The sequence below is a fragment of the Nuphar pumila genome, chromosome 13 (genome assembly GCF_984573655.1).
Source record: "Nuphar pumila chromosome 13, dmNupPumi1.hap1.1, whole genome shotgun sequence".
NCBI classification, from domain to species: Eukaryota; Viridiplantae; Streptophyta; class Magnoliopsida; order Nymphaeales; family Nymphaeaceae; genus Nuphar; species Nuphar pumila.
In genome coordinates this window covers 18,821,785-18,844,883 of record NC_143261.1, presented here as the reverse complement: position 1 = coordinate 18,844,883, position 23,099 = coordinate 18,821,785, and the positions used below count along the sequence as shown (strand labels likewise).

Sequence of the window (23,099 nt, the reverse complement as noted above, 5' to 3'; positions counted from 1 at the left end):
TTCATAAGGAAAAAGACTGAACAAAAGAATCAACATAGAAAGAATGGAACAATAAGCCTCTTTCCCACAACAGCAAATGTATCCTGAATAGAAGTGACAAGGTGATATTTGAGAGATCTAACAATCAATCAAGAATTAACATGTAGGGTACGATTCAAAGATAAATGATCTATACAAAGAAGTGTCATGGAACAAAAAAGAAAAGCACATGACAGCACGTGATAAAGACATGTTTCTAACATGCATAGCAACAAACATCAGGTTCAAGTTGTTGATGCATGGGAAGCTACATGTTCCTTGTTCCAGGTTTTATCTCCCACTGAAGTCTGCAGCAGGTGTATCACTTTACCTTCCACCCATACTTGTAGAGCTATAATCAACCAGTATCGTCCATGAATATCTTGTTAAAAACAAGTTGCACTGCATAAAGTAATCATACAATTAATTATTCTGGTTGTGGCGGAGTGCTTTGGAGTCTGGACAGTATGATTTAGTTTTATGCAATAAGAATTCGCCTAAATGTTACCACCCATACCTCGAGTTTTGGGAATGTTGGGCTGGTCAGCAAGGAGATGACCAAAGGCAGGTAAATCACCTGGACTGCTTTACAAATGACAGGTAAAGTTTAAATTATTAACCAACACGAGATTGAACATGAGAAGCACAAGACAAGGCCTAGCCAAACTGTGCTTAAGCATTAAGGAATGCATAAGTATGATGAAGAATCACAACAATTTCAGATACCATATACTGATACACAAACAATAGCAGAAACAAAGAGAATAAGTCACCAACCTGCAGAACCAGGCATTAGGTGACACCAACATGGGTGTCCAAGTATAAAAAGTCTAGACTGTCCAAGCTTGGTAGTACAATAAAATGCAAGTACGGTTTTTAACCCGGAGAATATGCATATGCACATTATTTAATTGCAGGACATGTTTTGGATTCATACTGCACAATGATAAGAAGTTCCTTTTGTCAATGTTTGGAGTAAGAAAAAGAATTTTGAAGTCCGTCAATCAATCAAATTTGTACCACATGGAGGCCTAGACCTTGTCAATTGGAACAACTGATACCTGTTGCAAAGTTGTCCAAATAGAATTCTCAAGTGAAGCGTCCTTGGTATCATTCTTTTGATACTTCATCATCCTTCACTACAATGACAATCAAGATCGTCACATTATCCAACACAAGGTCAGCTCACGTCCTGGGAAACTGGATGTTTGAGGATCATTATTCATGTTGGTAAGACCTAAGAGATTGATGTGGCCTTGCAGGCCCTTTCCTGTACTATTTGTTTATACTAGTATGGTGCTAGCTAATGCAGGGCTGGAGGTGTACTGATTATGAAAACAGGTGCCTTATAAGATAGAGCAAATACATTACCTATCAGTCTATCACAAAGAAAACTTTGCATGGCAATTCTTATACTTGATTTCTATAGAGCTTTTTAATACCATGTAAACGTCATGAGAGCTGAGCTCCACCTGTGACAACATTTGAAATCTTACATGTGAGATCTCACAGCGGACTCTACTCATGGAAGTGGGAAGCTGCTTATAACATCAAACCTGAACCAATAATCCAGGATTTATTATTTAAGGGTAAATTTAATTTTTTATGTGTAAGAAGAGACTTCATTTATGAGATATTGTGGATACCTTGTTACTCCTTATTGAAGGTTTTAAAAGCAAGATTTTGAATTGAAAGTGACAGATTTGAATGCACATTACTTTGTCATGGTCTGTGACTTTATAGTTGGAATCTGCAAGGCAACTATAATTTCTGCACCACCTTTAGAGTGGAACAGGCTAGGTCTCCAAGCATCAGAATGAATTTAAAGAAAAGCTGGAATTGGAATACGCTTTGTTAAGTGGTGATTTGGTATTTTTACTGGATGAAATGTGATAATGTCAAGAAATTAAGAATCTAAAACCAAATCAATCATGAAAAGAGAAGCTAAAATTTTCAACAAAAGCAGGGTAAGAAAATATAGCAACTAGACCAGTGAAATGCTTGGCACTAGAAATGACTCAGAAGTCGGAACCATTTAAAAATAACCTACTTCAGGTGCTTCAACTAGAAGAATGAAAGAATAGGCAATGGAAGAAAAATGGCAGTGCCAGTGAGCATGCTCTCAAGCCGTGTGTGGAGGTCCCACAAGTGGCAGACAGGATATAGAAATTGTGAAAATTCTGACCTATATATGACAGGTGAAATATCGTCCATTCTTGGTTATTAGAAAACAAGTGATATTTGGTGACCATCAAAGTGCACCGTAGCTACTACTCTGTTTCAGTACAAACACATACAAATCAGTTACCACCAGTACAGGGGAAAGTTGGAAATGAAAAGCAGGTAGACAAGTGGGTCAAGTGTCAGACAATTTTATGACTTACCATTCATTACACAAGCTCCCAGTCCAAACCATACACACACCAAAACTATGACTAATTTCATATTTGAGATTATACAATACATTTTAATTATTAATATGCCCTTCTTTCTCATTTAGTAGTCACATGCTATTTTTATTATCAAGGGATCGATGGTAAACATACACTTTATCCTCTTATTATGTATATTTCTGCCTTAAAAAAAACAGAAATAATCAGTATATTGTCTGTTGAAAAATTCAATAAAAGCAGCAGCCAGTGTTTCATTTATTTCTTTCCTTGGCTTTCATCTCTCGCATCAATTATATAAATAGTTAAGCATGTTTCACACAAAATATTTCTGTCACATATCCAACTATCACTACCTCACGTACAAAATTTACAGACCTTGAAGTCCATTTAAGGACCGAAACCACAGCCAACTTCAGGCGGTACCTGAAAGCAGAAATCATCTATCAAGAATGAAATCCCCTAATCAAAACCTAGACTGTAAGCAACAGAATCAGCAAAAGTAATTTCTTTTTATTTACAGATCCACAAGCTCAAAAATCCCTCATCCCTAACACCATTTTAGTGCCATATAGGTTGGTAAGTGGCAAGCTAGTGGTGGCCCAGCCTGAATGACACCCATCCTGCAATTTCTGGCTTTATCAGTGATAAAAAAATGCAAAACCCACTAACCAATGAGGATAATCCAAGTTTAAAACATTATAAGTTGAGAACATTACAGGCTTAATGCCCAACGAAATAACTCATTGCAGATACAATGCATAACATCAAAATGTTAACTCTGTTTTCTAGGAAGGTGCATCAAAAAATGCCCTTAATTTGAATTAATAAATTGCATAGATAAAGAATGTTAACTTGTATAGCTGTTATATATATACGAATTCATATGTATATACATATGTATATATATATATATATATATATATATATATATATTTCCTTTAGATTTCTATGTATTTTTCTTTCTCTTTGTAATAGGTCACAATCATTAGGGGCATTTCTGCATTTTTTATTTTTATTTGAATCTGTTCTAGCCGTTGGGACTAGCCCTCTTGCTCCTTCCTTTCTCTATTTATATGGGGTCTCTCCCATATATTTTGGATGCTTGTCTTAAGCATTTTAAGTGTGAATAAAATATTATTTTTTTATATCTTGTGCTCTCTTGTGGCCTTAATTTTCCCATTAATGGATAGTGTATTGTCTTTGTGGCCTTGTGCATGTGCACTTTTTAGTATGCTCTTAGTAGCATTGTGAGTGTATTTGTGTTGGTGTTTCATTACATGGTGTAGAGCCTTGTCGCTTGAGATCCTATTGTATATTTATCTTCTACTCTTGCTCATGATTCGAGGTTCGTGGTTCGTAGTTGCCAAAAGCATGGTTTTAAAACCCATTCGGGTCAACTCGCAACTTAGTGACTCGGCCGTGTCATGTTAACTTTATATTTTATATAAAATATGTAAATATATGCATATAGTGTGTACATTTTATAGTATGTTACCAATATATTGTATATAATATGCATTATATGATTTTTTTTATAACATGTTTAATGTATAATTTTATTAATATATGTAAAACCCGATTTTTATAGATAATATACATAATGTTTATATTATATTTAATATAATATATGTAATTATATACAAAATATATTATATACGGATATATATGCATGACTCTGCTGAGTCATGGGCAAACTTAGTCGAGTCATTCTAAAACTCGGCCAAAACTCTATTGACTCGGCCGAGTTTTGCATAAAACAAGTTTGTTAAGATTTTTGACCGAGTAACTAGGCGATCTGGGCCGAGTGAACGAGTTGACTCGGCGAGTTTTCAAATTATGGCCAAAGAGACCATCTTGGAGTGGTCATCTTGATTAGTGATGTTTCTTGCTTCTATTATGGCCGAGAAAAAATTCGTGAGGGTGATCTTCAAGCTCAATGATTCAAACTACCTCATGTGGGCTGCCGCCATGAAAAATCATTTCAAAGGAAATAAACTTTGAGGGTATGTGAGTGAGATGCCCAAAGAACCACAACTCATACTCACAAAGAAAGATGGCGACCAAATCAAGGCCCTTGATAACAATGAACATGAAAAGGCTCTTAAAGAATACTGAGATAAGATGAAAATTTGGGAAGCTTAAAATGCCCAAATCTTATCTTGGTTCATGAATAACATAGAGCTCAAAATTGCCTCCCATATAGTTAAATTCAAAAAGATGTGTGATGCTTGGGCGTTTCTTAAAGGAATGTTCGTGCAAAATGATTTGGCTCGCCAATACTTCCTCTAAGACAAAATACGTACCACTAGAAAAGGAAATAAGAGTGTGAGAGACTACTATGGGATACTCTTTCCCTTGTGGGATGAGTTAGCCTTGCTTAAACCTAAGTGACAAGTCATGGCTATTGAGTTGAAATAAAAGAAACTTGAAAAAAGCATCTATTCTCTTTCCTCGTTGGGCTAAAGCTCAAATTTGAGCAAGTTCGGTCTCAATTTCTCTATAAGACCATTGCTTCTACTCTTGACGAAGCCCTTGCCGAAGTGTATAAAGAAAAAACATGACTTAACATGTCTAAGAGAGGAGGAGTTCTTGTTGTGTCTAGGACTGGCAACAATGTGAGAACATACAAACCTCCTTACCTTAGAAAAAATAACCATGGTAGAGGAAGATAAATCATGTCATTTTTGGAATGAATCGAGGCACATCAAGCTGGAGTGTCCAAAACTCAAAAAGGTAGCTACCTGCTACCATTGAAGAATCTTTCAAGAAAGAGGACGGGACAAGAAAAGTGGTGACCTTAAAGACTTGTCTATCTCTTAACTTGCGAAGACACTTCAACAGTTTCTCAAGGCATCTTCAACATTCACCTCCGGAGCTGCAGTGTCTACCTCTTCTCCACCTGGTATGCATTCTTGGATTATTGATTCGAGTGCCTCTTTTCATGTCTCCTAATGAGTTCCTCTAATCCTAATGCACTAATAATTCTTGCAAATCTTTTGTTTCTACCATGTATGGTACTTCTTTAGAAATAAAAAGTAATGAAACTTTTAAAGATATTTCAAATAAATTTCATGTTCCAAAAGTTAGTCATTCTCAAACTTAACTTAAACTTGTTTTTTCATTTCCTAAATCTTTGATCATGGGTATGAGGTCTCTTTCTTATCTAAAAAGTGTTAGGTGCAAGATCACTAGTTAGGAAAGCTGATTGGGGAAGGTCATAGGAGGAAAGTGTAATGAAATGTTGATCTTCCACAAAAGCACAAAAGCTTACAATAGGTGTCTATTGAAGACTACAATCACAACCCACAAAAGGGTATAAATGGAAGAACACAAGATAAAAACAATAAACTTTATTTCATATGAAAATGCTTAAAAAGCATTAATTATAAAGGAGAGGGGATCAACCTTATTTATACAAGAAGAGAGTGGGAGAGAAGAGCTTTTAATGAGAGCCGTTGGAGCTAGTCTAACGACTCTATTTATAGCCGTTGGACTAGCTCTAATGACTATAAAGCTAGTCAAGATCTAAATAGATCTTGACTAGTTAAAAAGTCTAATTCAAACTGAACTAGACAAAAATAAAAAAGACAAAAAGAAAAGAAAAGAAAAAATAAAACAATAATAAATAATAAATAAATCATTATATTATTATATTATATATTTATATTTTTAACACTCCCCCTCAAACTTACAGTACAATAAGTGAAAGTTTGTTTAAGAAAACATGATATATAGGAGCAGCGAGAGGTTTGGTGAAGAAATCCGCTAATTGATATTCAAATGTAACATATAGCAGATCAATGGTTCCATGTAAATAGTCCTCTCTGACATAGTGACTATCTATTTCAATATGTTTGGTGCATTCACGAAACGTTCGGTTGCTGGAAATATAGATCGCACTCTTGTTGTCACAGCACATGTGTAAAGCTTGTGTCACTTCAACTCTCATGCCAGCTAGCAGACGTATGAGCCAAACTACTTTCATTGTCGTGATGGCCATGACTCGGTATTCAGTTTCGATTGACGAAAGAGAGACATGTTTTTTGCACCGCCATAAAATCAAGGATTCATCTAAGAAAACACAAAAACTAGTGGTTGAGTGTCTGTTATTGTGATCACCTCCTCAGTCAGCATTAGTATAAGCAATTAAATCTAATGAAGATGAAGCAGGCAAGAAGAGGTCTTGTGAAAGGGAGGACTTAATGTATCTAACAATATGCAAAAATGCTCTCATGTGAACAAAAGTGGGAGCATGCTGAAACTGGCTAGCTATGTGTACAACGTGTGCTATATCAGGTCTATTAATGGAAAGATAGGAAAGTGCTCCAATAAGTTGTCTGTAAGGAGTGAGATCATCAAGAGGTTCTCCATCATCGATTCTCATTTTGATATTCACAACTTTTAGAGTATCTACTTTCTTATTATCTGTAATTTCAGACCTGGAAACAATATCAAAAGAAAATTTATATTGAGATAATAAATACCCACGAGGGGAATAAGCAACTTCAATTTCTAAGAAATATCTCAATAAACATAAACTAGTCATTTCAAAATGATTTTTAAGAAGTTTTTTGATGTTTTCAACTCCATGTTTGTCACCTCCAGTGATGATCATGTCATCCACATAGAAAAGAAGAAGAAGAATCCTTGCATCAGAAATCTCAATAAATAAAGCAGTATCAGTCAAACAACATCTAAATACAATATCAAGCATAACATGACTAAACCTGTCATACAAAGCTTTTGGTGTCTGATTAAGATCATAAAGAGCATTTTCTAAACGAAAAGCTTTACCCTTAGGGATACTAATACCAAGTGGTGCTTCCATATAAACTTCTTCAACTAAATTTTCATTGAGAAAAACATTCGTGACATCCATTTAAAATATGAGTCATTTTCTAATAAAAGCTAAGGTTATTAGTGTTCTCATGGTGGTCATTCGGGTAACTGGAGCAAAAGTTTCTTCGTAGTCGATGTCATACTCTTGGGCACACCCCTTGGCTACTAATTTGGCTTTATACCTTTCAAGAGTTTTATCACTCTTGATTTTAACTTTATAAACCCACCGACAACCTATAGGTTTCTTGCCCAAAGAGATATCTTGAATAGTCCAAGTGTTAGCCTTTTCTAATGCTTCCAATTTTGCCTTCATGGCTTCTACCCACTCTATATGGTTTTTGGCTTGAGTATAGGATGGCGACTCTACATATGTGGGTGAAAAAGATTCATAGGACACAAATTTTTTGGGAGGTTTAGAAATTTTGGATGACCTTTTGGTTTGTACTTTGAAGTATTTTTCCAATGCACATGGAAAAATTGGATTCTCTACGTCTTAAATATTATAAACTGGTGTCCCTATGGGTTTGCTCTTTATTAGCAATATTATGTTTAGAATCAATAGTACCTTGGCCCTCGTCTAAATCGTATTCATGGTCACAATCATCAGATTTCGAAGTCAAATCTATCAAAAAAAGAATATTCGGTCACTTGGTTTTTTCAAACAAAAAAAAAACTTTCCTTTTCAAGAAGGATACATTTCTTGATACTTATAATTTTTCATTTTTAAAATCAAAACACCTATAACTTTTTTTATTATCTGTATAACCTAAGAAGGCACAACGAATGACACAAGAGGAGAGTTTATCATTATTATTGGTAAAAACAAAACATTTGCATCAAAAGACTCTTAATCTAGAGTAATCAAGAGACAATTTGACAAGTTTCTCAATTGGAGTTATATTTTTCAAGGAAGAAGATGACATTCGGTTGATGAGATAGGTAGCAGTTAGGGCAACTTCTGCCCAAAACTCTTTTGTAACTTGATTTGTTGTTAATAAAGTTCAAGTGGTTTTCATAATGTGTCGATGTTTGCGTTCGGCCAAACCATTTTGTTGTGGTGTGTGGACAAGATCTTTGACGTGTGATACCATGTAAATTGAGATAGTTTTTAAATTCTTTTGACATAAATTCTCCCCCTGAATCAGTCCAAAAAATGAAAATATCATTTTAAAATTTGTTTTTAACCATTTTGTCAAATGTCTGAAAATGTGAAAAAAACTCAGATTTATGCTTAAGGAAGTAAATCCAAGTATGCCTAGAGAAGTCATCGACAAAAATTATATAATATACATATATGCTTTTTGATATAACCGGTGCAGGACCCCAAACATCTGAATGAATTAACTCAAGTGGTCTAGATGAAACAAAAGTTCTATCATGAAATGGTAATCTTTTTATTTTGCCAAGAATACAATCTTTACAAGTAAAACTTACAGAATTACAAAATTTTCCTAAACTTGGAAAGTGTTGGATTTTAGATATATGATCCGGCCAAGCCTTTTGTGCCATAGATCCAACTTTAGTTTATAAACATTATAACAAAAGACATTCTTGGGTAATTCCAAAAAATCCATATAATAGAGTCTTTCTCTATGGCCTTCCGCAATTAGCTTCCCTGACTGGCGATCCTGTACCCAACATCCATGAGAAGAGAAAGAGATATTACACCCATAATAAAATATTTAAGAAATAGATAAAAGGTTTAGATTTAGTTTAGGAATATATCTAACTTTTAGAATATTTTTTTTTAGATTTTTTAAGGTTTTTAAAATTTCTATTCATTTTATTTCAAGAGATGTACCATCAGCTGTGAAAACTTTTGACACACTTGAGTTATTGTCATGATATTCGAACAAACTATTGATATTTGAGGTCATATGAAAAGAAGCACCGCAGTCAAGGATCCAAGGAAAGTTACCGGGATCGGAGAAAGATGAGACAACTACTCTGGATGAGGCTTCAGTTGAGGAGGATGCTCCTTTGAGAAGAGGCTAAAGGATCTCCATTAATTGTGCCATAGATACAGGTGCATCTTGATCTTTTGATTTTGAACCAACAGATACAACTTTCTTTTCTTCTCTTCTCTTTAACTTAGGACATTGAGGCCTATAGTGCCCTGGTTCATGACAATGGTGGCAAATGACTTTTCTTTTATAAAAAATACTATTTTGTCTACCAAAGTGAGGCGGCTTATAAGTGTACACATAATTACCCGGTCTAGATACGGCTAGAACAAAATCTTTTTCATGCTTTGGAGAATTCTTCTTGAGTCTATTTTCCTCCATAGTTAGTGCTTCTATAGTGTCAATGATAGAGGGAACCTTTCCTCAATGTAAAAGAGTCAATTTGGTTGTTTTAAATTCTGGCCTTAAACCATTTATAAATTGATAAAAGTGTTACATATCAAGTTGTTTATGGCGAAGCTCGATATCTTCGAGACAATGTCATTTTGGTTCAAGAAGAGACAACTCTTCCTAAAGTTCGGATAACTCATTATAATATTCCCTAATACTTTTATCCTTTCGAGTCAAAGTCTGAATTTTGTCTTGCAAATTGCAAACATGTGCAATATCTCTAAGAGAATACATATTTCTAAGATATTTTCAAGCTTTATTGACATGCTCAAATTTGGCTAGACTAGAGCATTTCTTGATGTCAATGCTATTAATTAACCATGACATAGTTTTGGCGTGCCATATCCTCCATTCTTTCCATTTTTTCTCATAGGTAGCCAAAGCCTTACTTTACTCTCCTTCCGTGAGAGGTACTTTTTTTTCATTCTCAATTTTTTTGAGAATTAGTTTTGGTTCCGGATCGGAACCATCAACTATACCCCCACAACCTTTTTCCCCAAAATGTAGTGCTTCATGATTGAAGCCCAGATCACATAGTTGGTGTCATTTAACTTCATGGGCATGATGGTGACTTTATTATTGTCATCCATCTTTACAAGGGTGAGAAAAAAAGAAAGAAAAGGAAAAGAAAGGAAAACAAAAGAAAAAAGCGAGGAAGAGAAAAGAGCACAATCATGAATTTGTGTAGCCAATCTCTCCTCCAAACGTTGTCTTTTTTCAATAAGAGTTGCACAAAAATCACTTGAATCACGAACAAGAGGATGAATCTGTAATGAAATATGCGAAAAAGGAAAGTATGTCCTACAATGGACATTCACACATAGAAATCAAAGAACAAGTCCAAAAGAGGACATACACAAAAGCCAATAATGGCTAGAAAGCATAAAATCTTATAAAGGCACAAAGAGGCTTGAAGAAGCCACACATTACAAAGGGGGAGACCCCACTTATTTATAGGCAAGAGAGAAGTGAGAGAGAGTTAGAGAAAATAGAGAGAGAGGGACCATTGGGAGTCCCAACAAGGAGTCGTTGGGCTCCCAACGGTCACAATTGTGACCGTTGGGGGCCCAACGACTCTTTGTTGGGGCCCCCAATGGCTGTGCATTTAATGCACAAAAAGAACAAAAAAAAAGAAACAAAAAAAAAAAAAAAGGAAAAAGAAGAAAAGTAAAAAAGACTACAATGCCCCTATTGGGCGAGTTTACAGAACTACCCCTTATCGGGTAGTGTGTGATAAACATATTTATATATATATATAGATATATATATATAAATATATTGATTACATATATTTTAACACCCTCCCTCAAGCTTTACGGGGATACAACCGAAAGCTTGTTGAGAAGAAACATGAAACGAGGAGCTGCAAGGGCTTTGGTGAAGAAGTCCGCCAACTGGTATTCGGATGTGACGTAGGGCAGTGCTATGGTGCCTTTTAGGTATTCATCTCGAACATAGTGGCAATCTATCTCTATGTGTTTAGTACGCTCATGGAAGGTGTGATTGCTTGCAATATAGATAGCACTCTTGTTATCGCAACACATCTTCGAAGGAACTGAGATGATGATGCCCATATCACTGAGGAGACTTCTAAGCCACACAAGCTCCATGGTTGTAGTGGCCATTGCACGATACTCCACTTCTGTTGAGGACAATGACACTTTGTGCTGCTTCTTGCATCTCCAAGAAATCATAGAGTCACCTAGGAAAACACAAAAACCAGTGGTTGAGACTCTATCATTGGGATTTCCTCCCCAATCAACATCTGTATAAGCAATTAAATTAAGAGATGATGAAGAGGAAAGAAAAACTCCCTTAGTTATGGTGTCTTTAATATATCTGACAATCCTTAAGACTGCACTCATGTGCACAGTTGTGGGTGCATGTTGAAACTGACTGACGGAGTGAACTGCATGAGCTATGTCTGGCCGAGTGATGGATAAGTATGTCAGAGACCCAACGAGTTGACAGTACGGAGTAGGATTCTCGAGAAGTGTCCCATCTTCCAGCCTTAGCTTTGCATTGATAATCTCAGGGGTTTCTGTCTTCTTATCATCCAAAATTCCAGACTTGGAACAAATGTCAGCGGCAAGTTTCATCTGAGAGAGAATATACCCTCGGGGAGAATAGGCAACTTCAATACCTAGAAAATATCTTAAGAAACCAAGGTCAGACATGTCAAATTTTTTTTTTAAAATTTTCTTAATATCATGGATTCCTTGCTCATCACTTCCAGTGATGATCATATCATCAACATATAGTAGTAGAATAACTACAGAGGACCATGCACTTTTCACAAACAACGCAGTGTCAGTATAACATGAACGAAAATTTAAGCTAGTCATTACATTGCTAAATCTGTCATGCCAAGCCTTTGGAGCTTGTTTTAACCCATATAGTGCCTTTTTAAGTTTAAGAATTTTATTTTCACCAATAGATACTCCTGGTGGAGGATCCATATAGACCTCTTTACTTAGTTCGTCATTAAGAAATGTGTTCTTGACATCCAATTGATAGATAGGCCATTTTTTAATGGATGCAACCGCAATAAGAGTCCTAACACTAGTCATTCTAGCTACGGGAGCAAAGGTTTCTTCATAGTCTATTCCGTACTCTTGGGCATATCCTTTGGCTACCAACCTAGCTTTATAACGTTCTAATGACCCATCACTTTTAGTTTTATTTTTGAAGACCCATCTACATCCAATAGACTTCTTTCCAGTGGGTAATGAAGTTATTTCCCAAGTTTTAGCCTTCTCAAGGGCACTAAGTTCTAGTTTCATGGCTTCAACCCATTGAGGAATGTTTTTTGCTTCATTATAGTGTGATCGTTCATGATAAGAGTGTAATGCAATTAGGCATGCCCTATATTTAGGTGTTAAGGACTCATAGGAAACAAACCTATTAGGAGGATTGGAGATTCGGCTAGATCTCCTTAAAGAGGTTTCTTCTATGTTGGAATTTTGAGAATATTTTTCTAAAGCACTTATGGGAGCTTCTTGACCACGCCTAGCATAGGTTTGAATAGACCTATTCTCAAAATTATTACTTTCATTTTCAACATTACTAAGAGGAGTATCCTCTAAATCATTAGGAAGTTCCTCTTCGTGAGGAGTCACATCTTCTTGAGAGAGAAGATCAAATAAGAAATCATATTCACTTTCATCAATATCTTTATTTTTCTCAAAGTCGTTCTCATTTTCTAAAAAGGTAACATCTTTGGATACATATAGTTTGTTGCTTTTGGGGTCGAAGCACCTAAAACCTTTTTGATTTTCTACGTATCCTAAGAACACACATTCGATAACTTTGGGAGATAACTTATCTCTTTTATGTGTAAGGACAAAACACTTACACCCAAAAATTCTTAATCTATTAAAATTGGGTGTTCTTTCAAAGAGTTTTTCATATGGAGATATATTTTGTAGAGATGAGGATATCATTCTATTTATCAAATAAGTGTAAGTTAAGGCGGCTTCGGCCCAATAGCATTTTGGAATTTCTTTGGAAATGAGAAGAGTCCTAGTGGTTTCCAAGATGTGTCTATGCTTTCTTTCGGCTAGGCCGTTTTGTTGAGGAGTCCTAGGACATGACCTTTGATGACAAATGCCATTGATTTCTAAGTATTCTTGAAATTCATTTGATAGATATTCTCCACCGGAATCGGATCGAAGAATAGAGATATTACTTGAAAATTGGTTTTTGACAATCATATGAAATTTTTAAAGAAATTAAAAACTTCGGATTTTAGATTAAGAAAATAGATCCACATATATCGAGTGTAGTCATCAATGAAAGTAACATAATATGAGTATCCTCCTTTTGATTTGACCGGAGAAGGACCCCAAACATCCGAATGGACTAATTCAAAGGGTCTTTTGGACACAAATGTCCTATTTGGAAAATGGGTGGATTTCATTTTTCCAAAAATACAACTCTTGCAAACAAAATGTTTCTCATTACAAAATTTCTTTCCAAAAGGAAAGGAGTACATTTTTTAGAAGCTTGGATGTCCAAGTCTTTGATGCCAAGTTTCAATATTTTTATCTTGGACATGATTACAAAATGAGTTAGTGGGAAGTTTCAAATTGTTCATGTAGTAGAGATCTTCCCTCCTATGGCCTTGCCCAATCCGCTTTCCGGACTGGAGATCCTGTATAGAGCAATCCTTGGTTGAGAAGGAGATTTCATATCCATGATCACATATTTGAGAAACAGATAAAATATTTAAATTAAGTTGAGGTACTATCCTTAGGTTTGGCACAAAAAAATCTTTTGAAAAGTTTAAAGTTCCAAAACTTTTAACTTGTAAAGAGGTACCATCGACGGTGGAAACAAACGAATTTTTGGAGTTGCTACATACATTGGATAGTCCATTTTCAATAGGGGTCATATGAAAGAATGCTCCAGAATCAAGAATCCAAGAAGGCATACCTGGAGGAGAGGAAGAGGCAATGGCGGCTCCCGAAGTTGACGGCGATTTGAGTAGAATTTGAAGTGCTTCAGATAGTTGAGCAAGAGAAAAGGACTCTTTCCCTTTCATTGGCTCCTCCTTTTGTGAAATTTCTTCAATAATAGCAACTTTACCTTTTGGAGGTTCATTTATCTTCGGACAATTAGGTCTTATATGACCCAGTTCTTGACAATGATGGCAAATGGCTTTCCTATAATTGTCATTATAGTTATTTTGCCTCCCAAAGTGTGGAGGCTTATAAGCTTTCATATGATTGTCGGGTTTAGACACGGCAAGAACTTCATCTCCTCCTTTAATCATGCCAAGGCGTGTTTCTTCTTGGCATATTTCGGCTATGGCATCTTCCAATGGAAGAGGTTTAGATCTATGAAGAAGGGAGGATCTAACTTGTTCATATTCGGAACTAAGCCCATGTAAAAATTGGAAAAAGTATTCTTTTTCCATTTGTTCTCTTCTCATTTCCACATCTTCACTAGATACCCATTTGGGTTCAAGAAGGGATAGCTCATCCCATAAGGGTCCAAGAGTGCTATAGTAGTCTCTTACACTCATTTCACCTTGCTTAATGGTACGGATTTTTTCTTGGATAAAGAATTGACGAGCAAGGTCTTTTTGGGTATACATACCTTTCATAAAGAACCATGCTTCATTTGCTAGGCGGAATTTAGCAATGTTGGCGCAAATCTTTAGCTCCACGTTGTTCATGAACCATGCAAGAATTTTTGCATGCTTACTTTCCCAATCTTCTACCTTCGATTGGTGATCTTCAATAGCCTTCATGCGAGCGTTTCCTTCTAGAGCTTTTTCTTGATCACCATCCATTTTCGTAAGTTGAAGTTGCGGTTCCCTAATGGTGCCCATAACATATCCCCAAAGTTTTTTACCTTTGAGGTTGTTCTCCATGGCGGCGGCCCACATCATGTAGTTAGTACCATTAAGCTTGAAGGAGAGATCAATCTTTTGTTCTCCTTCCATCATATAATCAAGAATGGAGGACAAACCAAGAGAGAGGAATAACTAGAAAACTAGCTATATGAATCAAGAGCACAACCAAGGCTCTGATACCATGTAATGGAATATGCGGAAAAGGAAAGTATGTCCTACAATGGACATTCACACATAGAAATCAAAGAACAAGTCCAAAAGAGGACATACACAAAAGCCAATAATGGCTAGAAAGCATAAAATCTTATAAAGGCACAAAGAGGCTTGAAGAAGCCACACATTACAAAGGGGGAGACCCCACTTATTTATAGGCAAGAGAGAAGTGAGGGAGAGTTAGAGAAAATAGAGAGAGAGGGACCATTGGGAGTCCCAACAAGGAGTCGTTGGGCTCCAACGGTCACAATTGTGCTGTTGGGGGCCCAACGACTCTTTGTTGGGGCCCCCAATGGTTGTGCATTTAATGCACAAAAAGAACAAAAAAAAGAAACAAAAAATAAATAAGAAAAAAGGAAAAAGAAAAAGAAAAAAGAAGAAAAGTAAAAAAGACTACAATGCCCCTATTTGGCGAGTTTACAGAACTACCCCTTATCGGGTAGTGTGTGATAAATATATATATATATATATATATATATATATATATATATATATATTGATTACATATATTTTAACAGAATCGCTCTTTGCTAAGAAGGCACAGAAAACAAGGTGGAAACTCTCCAAGATCTAGAAGCTTCCAAGCTTTGTTACCATGTAATGAAATGGTGATCTTCCACAAAAGCACAAAAGTTTACAATAGGTATCTATTGGAGACACTACAATCACAACCCACAAAAAGGTATAAATGGAAGAACATAAGATAAAAACAATAATCTTTATTTCATATGAAAATGCTTAAGAAGCATTAATTACAAAGGAGAGGGGATCACCTGTATTTATACAAGAAGAGAGTGGGGGAGAAGAGCCCTTAATGAGCTCTTCTCAAATAGTAGTTGAAGCTAGTCCAACGGCTCTATTTATAGCCATTAGACTAGCTCCAACGACTATAAAGCTAGTTCTAGTTTAAACTGAACTAGACAAAAATAAAAAAGACGAAAAAATAAACAAAAAATAAAAAATAGAATAAATAAAAATAAATTATTATATTATATATTTATATTTTTAATAGAAATATCTCTACTATATGGATTTTTCACCTTCCTAAGGAACATTTTTGTAATTTTGCAACAGAAAAAAATATTGTATTGTGACATAAAAGATTAGGCCATTCTAATATTTCAAAATTATCTCTTTTTTCATTTTTAAAGGAATCTTGTAATGAAAAAGAATTTGTTTGTAATGATTGTATACCTGGCAAAATGAAATTTATTGCTTTTGGATCTAGGCCTTTTGTTTCTACAAATCCCTTTGAATTGCACTAAGATGTATGGAGACCTGCTCTCGTTATATTGAGAAGAGAATTTTCTTCTTATGTAGTATTTATTGATGACTATACTTGGTATACTTAGATACTACCTTAGGCTTAAATATGAAGTGTTTTCTTGTTTTAAAGAATTTATAAGTTTGTGAAAAATCAATTTGAAACTAACATTGTTATTTTTTTATTTGACTCGAAAGGAGAATATTTATCCAATGATTTTAAAAATTATTTGAAAGAAAATGGAATCACCCATCAAAGATCTTGTCCAAAAACTCCATAACAAAATGGTTTGGCCGAAAGAAAACATCGACATATCATTGAAACCGTAAGAACCTTATTCCTAAAAGTGTTCCAAAGAATTTTTGGGCTGAAAGTGTACTTACCATGGTATATCTTATAGATAAAATGCCTTCATCTTCTTTGCAAAACATTTTTCTAATTGAAAAACTTTATGAAATCATTCCCGATTTAAGTAGATTAAGAGTTTTTTGATGCAAATGTTTTGTTCTTCTTGAAAGAAAAGATAATCTCTCTCCTAAGGCCATCGAATGCATGCTTATTGGATACACGAAAAATAAAAAAGGATACTAATGCTATGATTTAAAAAATGACAAATTATATATTTCAAGAAATATGACTTTCCTTGAAGGTGATAATGGTTTTAATATGGTTATACCTAAGTATGACTCTGAGTATTCTTTCTTGTTTGATTTATTGCCCCAAAATGATAATTATCATATTGATTTTGACTTAGAAATTGAGCATATTGATAACTCTAGTGATTCCTTAAATAATGATGTGCTTACTATTCAACAATATTCTCAAAGAACGGTTGAAAATTCTCCATGTGCACTTGATAGATTTACTAAAACCAAACTCTAGAAGAATCAAATGTAGGAGATCCAATCAAATTTCTAGGCCTCCCAATAGATTTGTATCTTATAAGTCCTTTGCACCAAAGCATAAAGCCTATCTTATGTCCATTCATTCTTTCCACGAATCTTCACCCTACTATGAAGCTTAAGTCCTTTCCTAATGGGTAGACGCCATGAACCTAGAACTAGGAGCAACATAAAAGGCCAAAACTTGAGAGATTCAAGTATTACCTATAGGGAAGATCATAGAATGTAGATGGGTCTTTAAGGTTAAAACTAAAGGAGATGGATCTTTAGAAAGATATTAGATTAGTCGCTAAGGGTCACTCTCAAGTGTATGGTATTGACTATGAAGAAATGTTTGCACCCGTAGCATGTATGACTAGTATAAGGACTCTTATTGCCTTAACATCCATTATGAAATGACTTGTCTATCAATTACATGTTAAGAATGTCTTTTTTAAACAGTGACCTACATGATCCTCCTCCTAGTCTTAAGATCGAGAAGAAAAAAGTTATTCAATTGAAAAAAGCTTTATTTAGGCTTAAGCGAGCTCCTAAAGCTTGGTACGATAGATTCAACAAGGTTATCTTGAGGTTAGGTTATAGATATTATTATATTGACACTGCTCTTTTTGTCAAAGATACATGTTCTAGCATTGTTATTCTTTTGTTGTATGTGAATGATATGATCATTATTGGAAGTGACGAAAAAGGAGTAGAAGAAATAAAAATTATTCTTAAAAATCATTTTGATATGTCTCTCATTGGTTTTTTAAGATATTTTTTAGGTATAGAGGTGACTTACTCACCCAGAGGCTATATTCTATCTCAAATGAAGCTAGCAGCATATATTATTGCTAAATCAGAGAATTCAGATGACAAGAAAGTTGGCAAGATATCGGGTCTCTAACTTATATATCCATTACAAGGCCGGACATAGCTCGTGTTATTCATTCAACGAACCAGTTTTAGCATGCACCAACAAATGTGAATATAAGTGTAGTTTTGAGGATAATCAGATATATAAAAAATTATATAATTAAAGAGATTTTCTTATCATCATTTTCTTCTTGGGAATTAATTGCTTATATTAATGCATAATGGAGAGAAAATCTTAATGATAGAGTCTTAATTAATGATTTTTTTTGTGTTTTTAGGGGACTATTTAATATCTTGGAAGTGCAAGAAGCAACAAGCCTCGTTATCTTCAACTAAAGCTGAATATCGTGTCATGACAACGATAACTATTGAACTTATTTGGTTGAGAAGCCTTCTCAAAGATATGAGAAGCGTCATCTCCAATCGTTCAAAGATGTGTTGCGACAATAAAAGTGCTATCTACATTGCCAACAACCACACTTTTTATGAACGAACAAAGCATACAAAGATGAACTACCACTATGTTAGAAAAGTGTAATTGAGAGGAACAATTGAGTTGCCCTATGTGACTTTAGAGTGTTAGCTTGCATATTTTTTCACTAAGGCCTTACCTTCACCTCATGTCATTTCTCTTCTTAGCAAACTTTCGGTTACCACACCATAAGTTTGAGGGGAGTGTTAACTTGTATAGTTGTTATATATACAAATGTATATATGTATATTTATATGTATATATATACATATGTATGTATATATTTACTTTAGATTTTTATATATTTTTCTTTATCTTTGTAATAGATCATGCCCCTTAAGGGCATTTTTGTATTTTTTTATTTGAAACTGTTCTAGCCATTGGGACTAGCCCAACTGCTAGTTGAGCTAATCCAATGGCTAGTCAAACTAGCTGTTGGACTAGCCCTCTTGCTCCCTCCTTTTTCTACTTATATGGGGTCTCTCCCATGTATTTTGGATGCTTGTCTTAAGCATTTTAAGTGTGAATAAAATATTGTTTTTTTATATCTTGTGTTCTCTTGTGTGCTATTATGAGCTATTGTGAATGTGACCTTATGGCTCATTAGTGGCTAGTGTCTTGCCTTTATGGCCTTGTGCATGTGCACTTTTTTGTATGCACTTAGTAGCATTGCGAGTGTATTTGTGTTTGTGTTTCATTACAAAGAGGCTTACAAATCATAAACCAACATAAAAGAGTTATGACACCAATCCTTTATTTACAACATTGCAGTTACTAATCCCAAATCCGGGCATCCATCTCAAATTTTAAAATAAAAGAGATGAGCATGAAGATGGAAAAGACACAAGAGAGCCCGATATCCTGCGATACTCTAAAATATCCAAAAAAGATTCTGAAATATGGCAATGTTTGACTTAGTCCCTCCATGCACCATATATACATTCACTTCATCAATCTTGTTTTATTTTAGGCCAATAGATCAAGGCAAGCTGAAACATGTAAACTTTGAGAAAAACCAAACACAATATACTGGTAGAAAACCACATTGAAAAAATCCCTAAGAATTCTAACCAATGTAACAAATGGCTAAAAAATCCTTAAAACCATAATTTCTGAGGTAGCAAATTAATCGCCTACATAGTTCCAACGAAGTAGTGATGGGAGTGTAGTGAAGCTTGGTGAGCAAGAAATACCGGTGGATGATTGTTTCAAATATTTGGGATCTATCATTCAAAAGTATGGAGAAATTGATGGAGATGTAAATCATAGGATAAAGGTTGGGTGGATGAAATGGAAAAGTGCAACTGGAGTGTTGTGCGATCGTAGAATGCCATTGCGGTTGAAGGGAAAGTTTTATAGGACGACTATTAGGCCCGCTTTACTATATGGTACGGAATGTTGGGCTGCCAAGAGACATCATATTCAAAAAATGAGTGTAGCTGAGATGCGTATGCTGAGATGGATGTGTGGAAATACAATAAAAGATAAGATTCGGAACGAGGAGATATGTAAGAAAGTAGGCGTTGCACCCATTGAAAATAAGATGAGAGAGAATCGTTTACGGTGGTTTGGACATATTCGGCGAAGGCCTAATGATGCTCCAGTTAGAAGGATGGAGAAATGGGAAAATATACTAGTTAAAAGAGGTCGGGGTAGGCCTAGGAAGACATGGATGGAGGTGATAGGAAAGGATATGAATGCTTTGAACCTCACCGAGGACATGGCATTGGATAGAAATGATTGGAGGAGAAGGATTCATGTGGAAGACCCAGAATGATTTTCTTTTTTGGTTCATATCGCCGACCCCAATTGTTTTGGGATGAAGGCATAGTTGTTGTTGTTGTATAGTTCCTATCATACATCCTCATTGTGTCATTAAGCAGTAATGTCTAGGTGACCAATTTCTTAATTGTTCATAGAACCCAGAAGCTCCGGTACCATGTTAGGCATCAGCCTTACAGATTTTGTAACATGCAAGAGGTGGAGAATGAGAAGCAGAAAAGCCCTTAATCCACAGCTTCACAAAATAAACATCCAAATATCATAGAATACCCTTCTTTGACTCTGTATTCTAACAACTGAAGGAATTTTATAAAAAATAGTCCACCTGTCAGGAAAGAAATAACAAAAAAAAGAAGATACAGCATCTACAAATCCCATCCATTCTTTCACTAAATACCCAAATGGAAACTAGGGAAAAGATTATTGGAAAGAGTATGTTACTCTAATAGATGCATTTCATGAATGGTTCTAAGACCCTCCAGGCACTCTGATACACTTGGGCCAGCTCCAACCCGTGCTTCCATCAGTTGCAAGCTTACTTGTTTGCATTCCTCTTTTAGAAGGAGATAGGAATCTTGGCAAATCTTCTCAAGGGTTTTTACAATGACATGGAACTCATTCCTACAAAGTTTCCCAGGAGAAAAAAATGTGTAAAGAACTTTCAAGAACAGCCAAACAAGACATTTTAAAAACATGAAATTGGAATTAAACATGACATTTAAAAGATAGAAAATAGTGATGTAGCCTGAACGCAAGTGCCTTAAAGAAGATAATAGCAAATAGACATGTCAGTACACATAGACCCATAATTCTCCTCTTTTTATTTTGGTTTCTACCCAGGGATACGGAAAATATAATGTTTATTAATGTCTAAAACAGTCCTGCCAGTCGTCCAATTCCCTAGTTAATAAATCACATTGACTTAGTAACTCCACACCATTGAACTGCTAAATTCTAGCCTATACCAATAAGCTCAAGCAGTTTGTAACTAAACACAGCATTCGTGGACACCTCCCTCCATCCTTATAGAAACTATGTAAAAAGAGAAGAGAACAGAGAGCTCAAAGTAGGATATAATCTCACATTGTAACATGCAAGGCCAAGAAATTCACTTCCAAGGACTCCAACTGCTTCCCCAAAAGCTCTCTTTTAATGTGAGGGTTACAACCCAGGATCCCATAGTTACTAGGGTCTTGCAAAACCTAAAAACTAATTCATTAGGACTAACAGTCAAAGAGATCAATCAGAACTTCAAAGCACAAATGAAAAGAGAAGTTGGATTAAAGGAAAAAAGATGGTTACAGGCAATCTTCCAATAATAGCAGATGCATTGCCAAATTGGGTGAGGAACTGAGATTGGAGTTGTTCCCATCTACCCATTTCCTCTCTTGCCCTTTTGTACTTGTTTTGATATTTCTTCATTAACCTCTCCATCTGGAAGACTCAAGAAGAAAATAAAGAGGGTGACACAGGGTGCTTTGAATACAAATTGTGGGACAACTGGAAATAGTCGAGCAACATTACAACAGTTAAAGATTTCTTCAAATCAGAGCAAAAATGCCTTTTGGTATTGAAAAAGTTGGTTTGCCTGTCAAAAAATCATAAAATTTTAGGACTTCTTGTTATAATTCTACGTTCTAAATTGTTTTTTGATATTCTATGAAATTAAGAAAGAGAGGAGGCAAACTAAATGTATGACTCTCTCTCTCTCTCTCTCTCTCTCGTGTTTGTTTTTGGCCTTCATCATTGCATAACACCTTTAAATATTTATTTATTCATTTATGTATGTACGAAATGGCAAGAAATAATGAAATTCAGAATAAATAATACAAGAATACAAACTTGCTAAAAAATCAAAATTAGCTCAAACAAATAGTCTCGATGATTTTAAATAAATAGTTTGTTCACATACTCACAAGTGTACACTATACGATATACAAATTAATCGGATAAATTCATGCCTAAGAACATAACATCTGATTGATAAATATCTAAGAATAGCTCGTTGTGAAAAACTGCGCAAAATTCTTGGTTTTTTTACCAACTTTATATCTGTTTAATAGGATCCAGGAAGAAGAGTGGCAATGGTGGCAGGTAAAGAAGACGAAGAAGAAGAAGAAGATGATGATGATGATGAAGGACAGAGTAGGGGAGGAAGGAGAAGAAGAAGACGACGATGAGCGGCCAGAGGGAACTGTTGTTAGGGCAAGAACAAGAAGAAAAGGGGGCCAAGGGTGGGGTGGGCCATTTGGGGCTTGGAAAAAGAAGAGGAGGGGAAAAAGGGGGGGGAAGAGGAGAAGAAGATAATGAAAATGATGATGAGGGAGGGGGATTGGCAGGGAAGAAGAAGAGGTGTGTCGGAGGAAGTGGACGAGAAAAAGAACGGCACGGAAGAAGGAGCAATGGGTATAGGAAGAAAGTAAAAGAAGAAGAAGAAGAAGAAGAAGAGAGGGAGATAGAGAGACGTACCACGCTTACAAGGCTCGCAGAAGAGAGAGAGAGAGAGAGAGAGAGAGAGAGAGAGAGAGAGAATAACGGTCCAGCTTAAGGGCAAAAGAGTCTTTTTGCATCAGCTAACTACGGTTAAGGCATTGTGGTTGGAAGAGGCAGCTGTTTTAGAAATATTTTCTTAACCCAGTCGGCTTTTT

General features: G+C 35.4%; 1 protein-coding gene across 1 annotated transcript; it reads right to left on the bottom strand.

Moving 5' to 3' along the window:
* Positions 1-66: 66 nt before the first annotated feature.
* LOC149817984 (uncharacterized protein At5g43822-like) lies at positions 67-22,945 on the bottom strand. Its single transcript, XM_089986465.1, has 7 exons — positions 22,921-22,945; positions 21,754-21,885; positions 21,535-21,653; positions 20,893-21,072; positions 2,787-2,834; positions 536-603; positions 67-420 (listed from the first exon to the last, which is right to left on the bottom strand). The coding sequence occupies exons 2-7, from the start codon at positions 21,883-21,885 to the stop codon at positions 377-379; spliced, it is 591 nt and encodes a 196-aa protein (XP_089842591.1). The 5' UTR covers positions 22,921-22,945; the 3' UTR covers positions 67-376.
* Between the last annotated feature and the right edge of the window lie 154 nt (positions 22,946-23,099).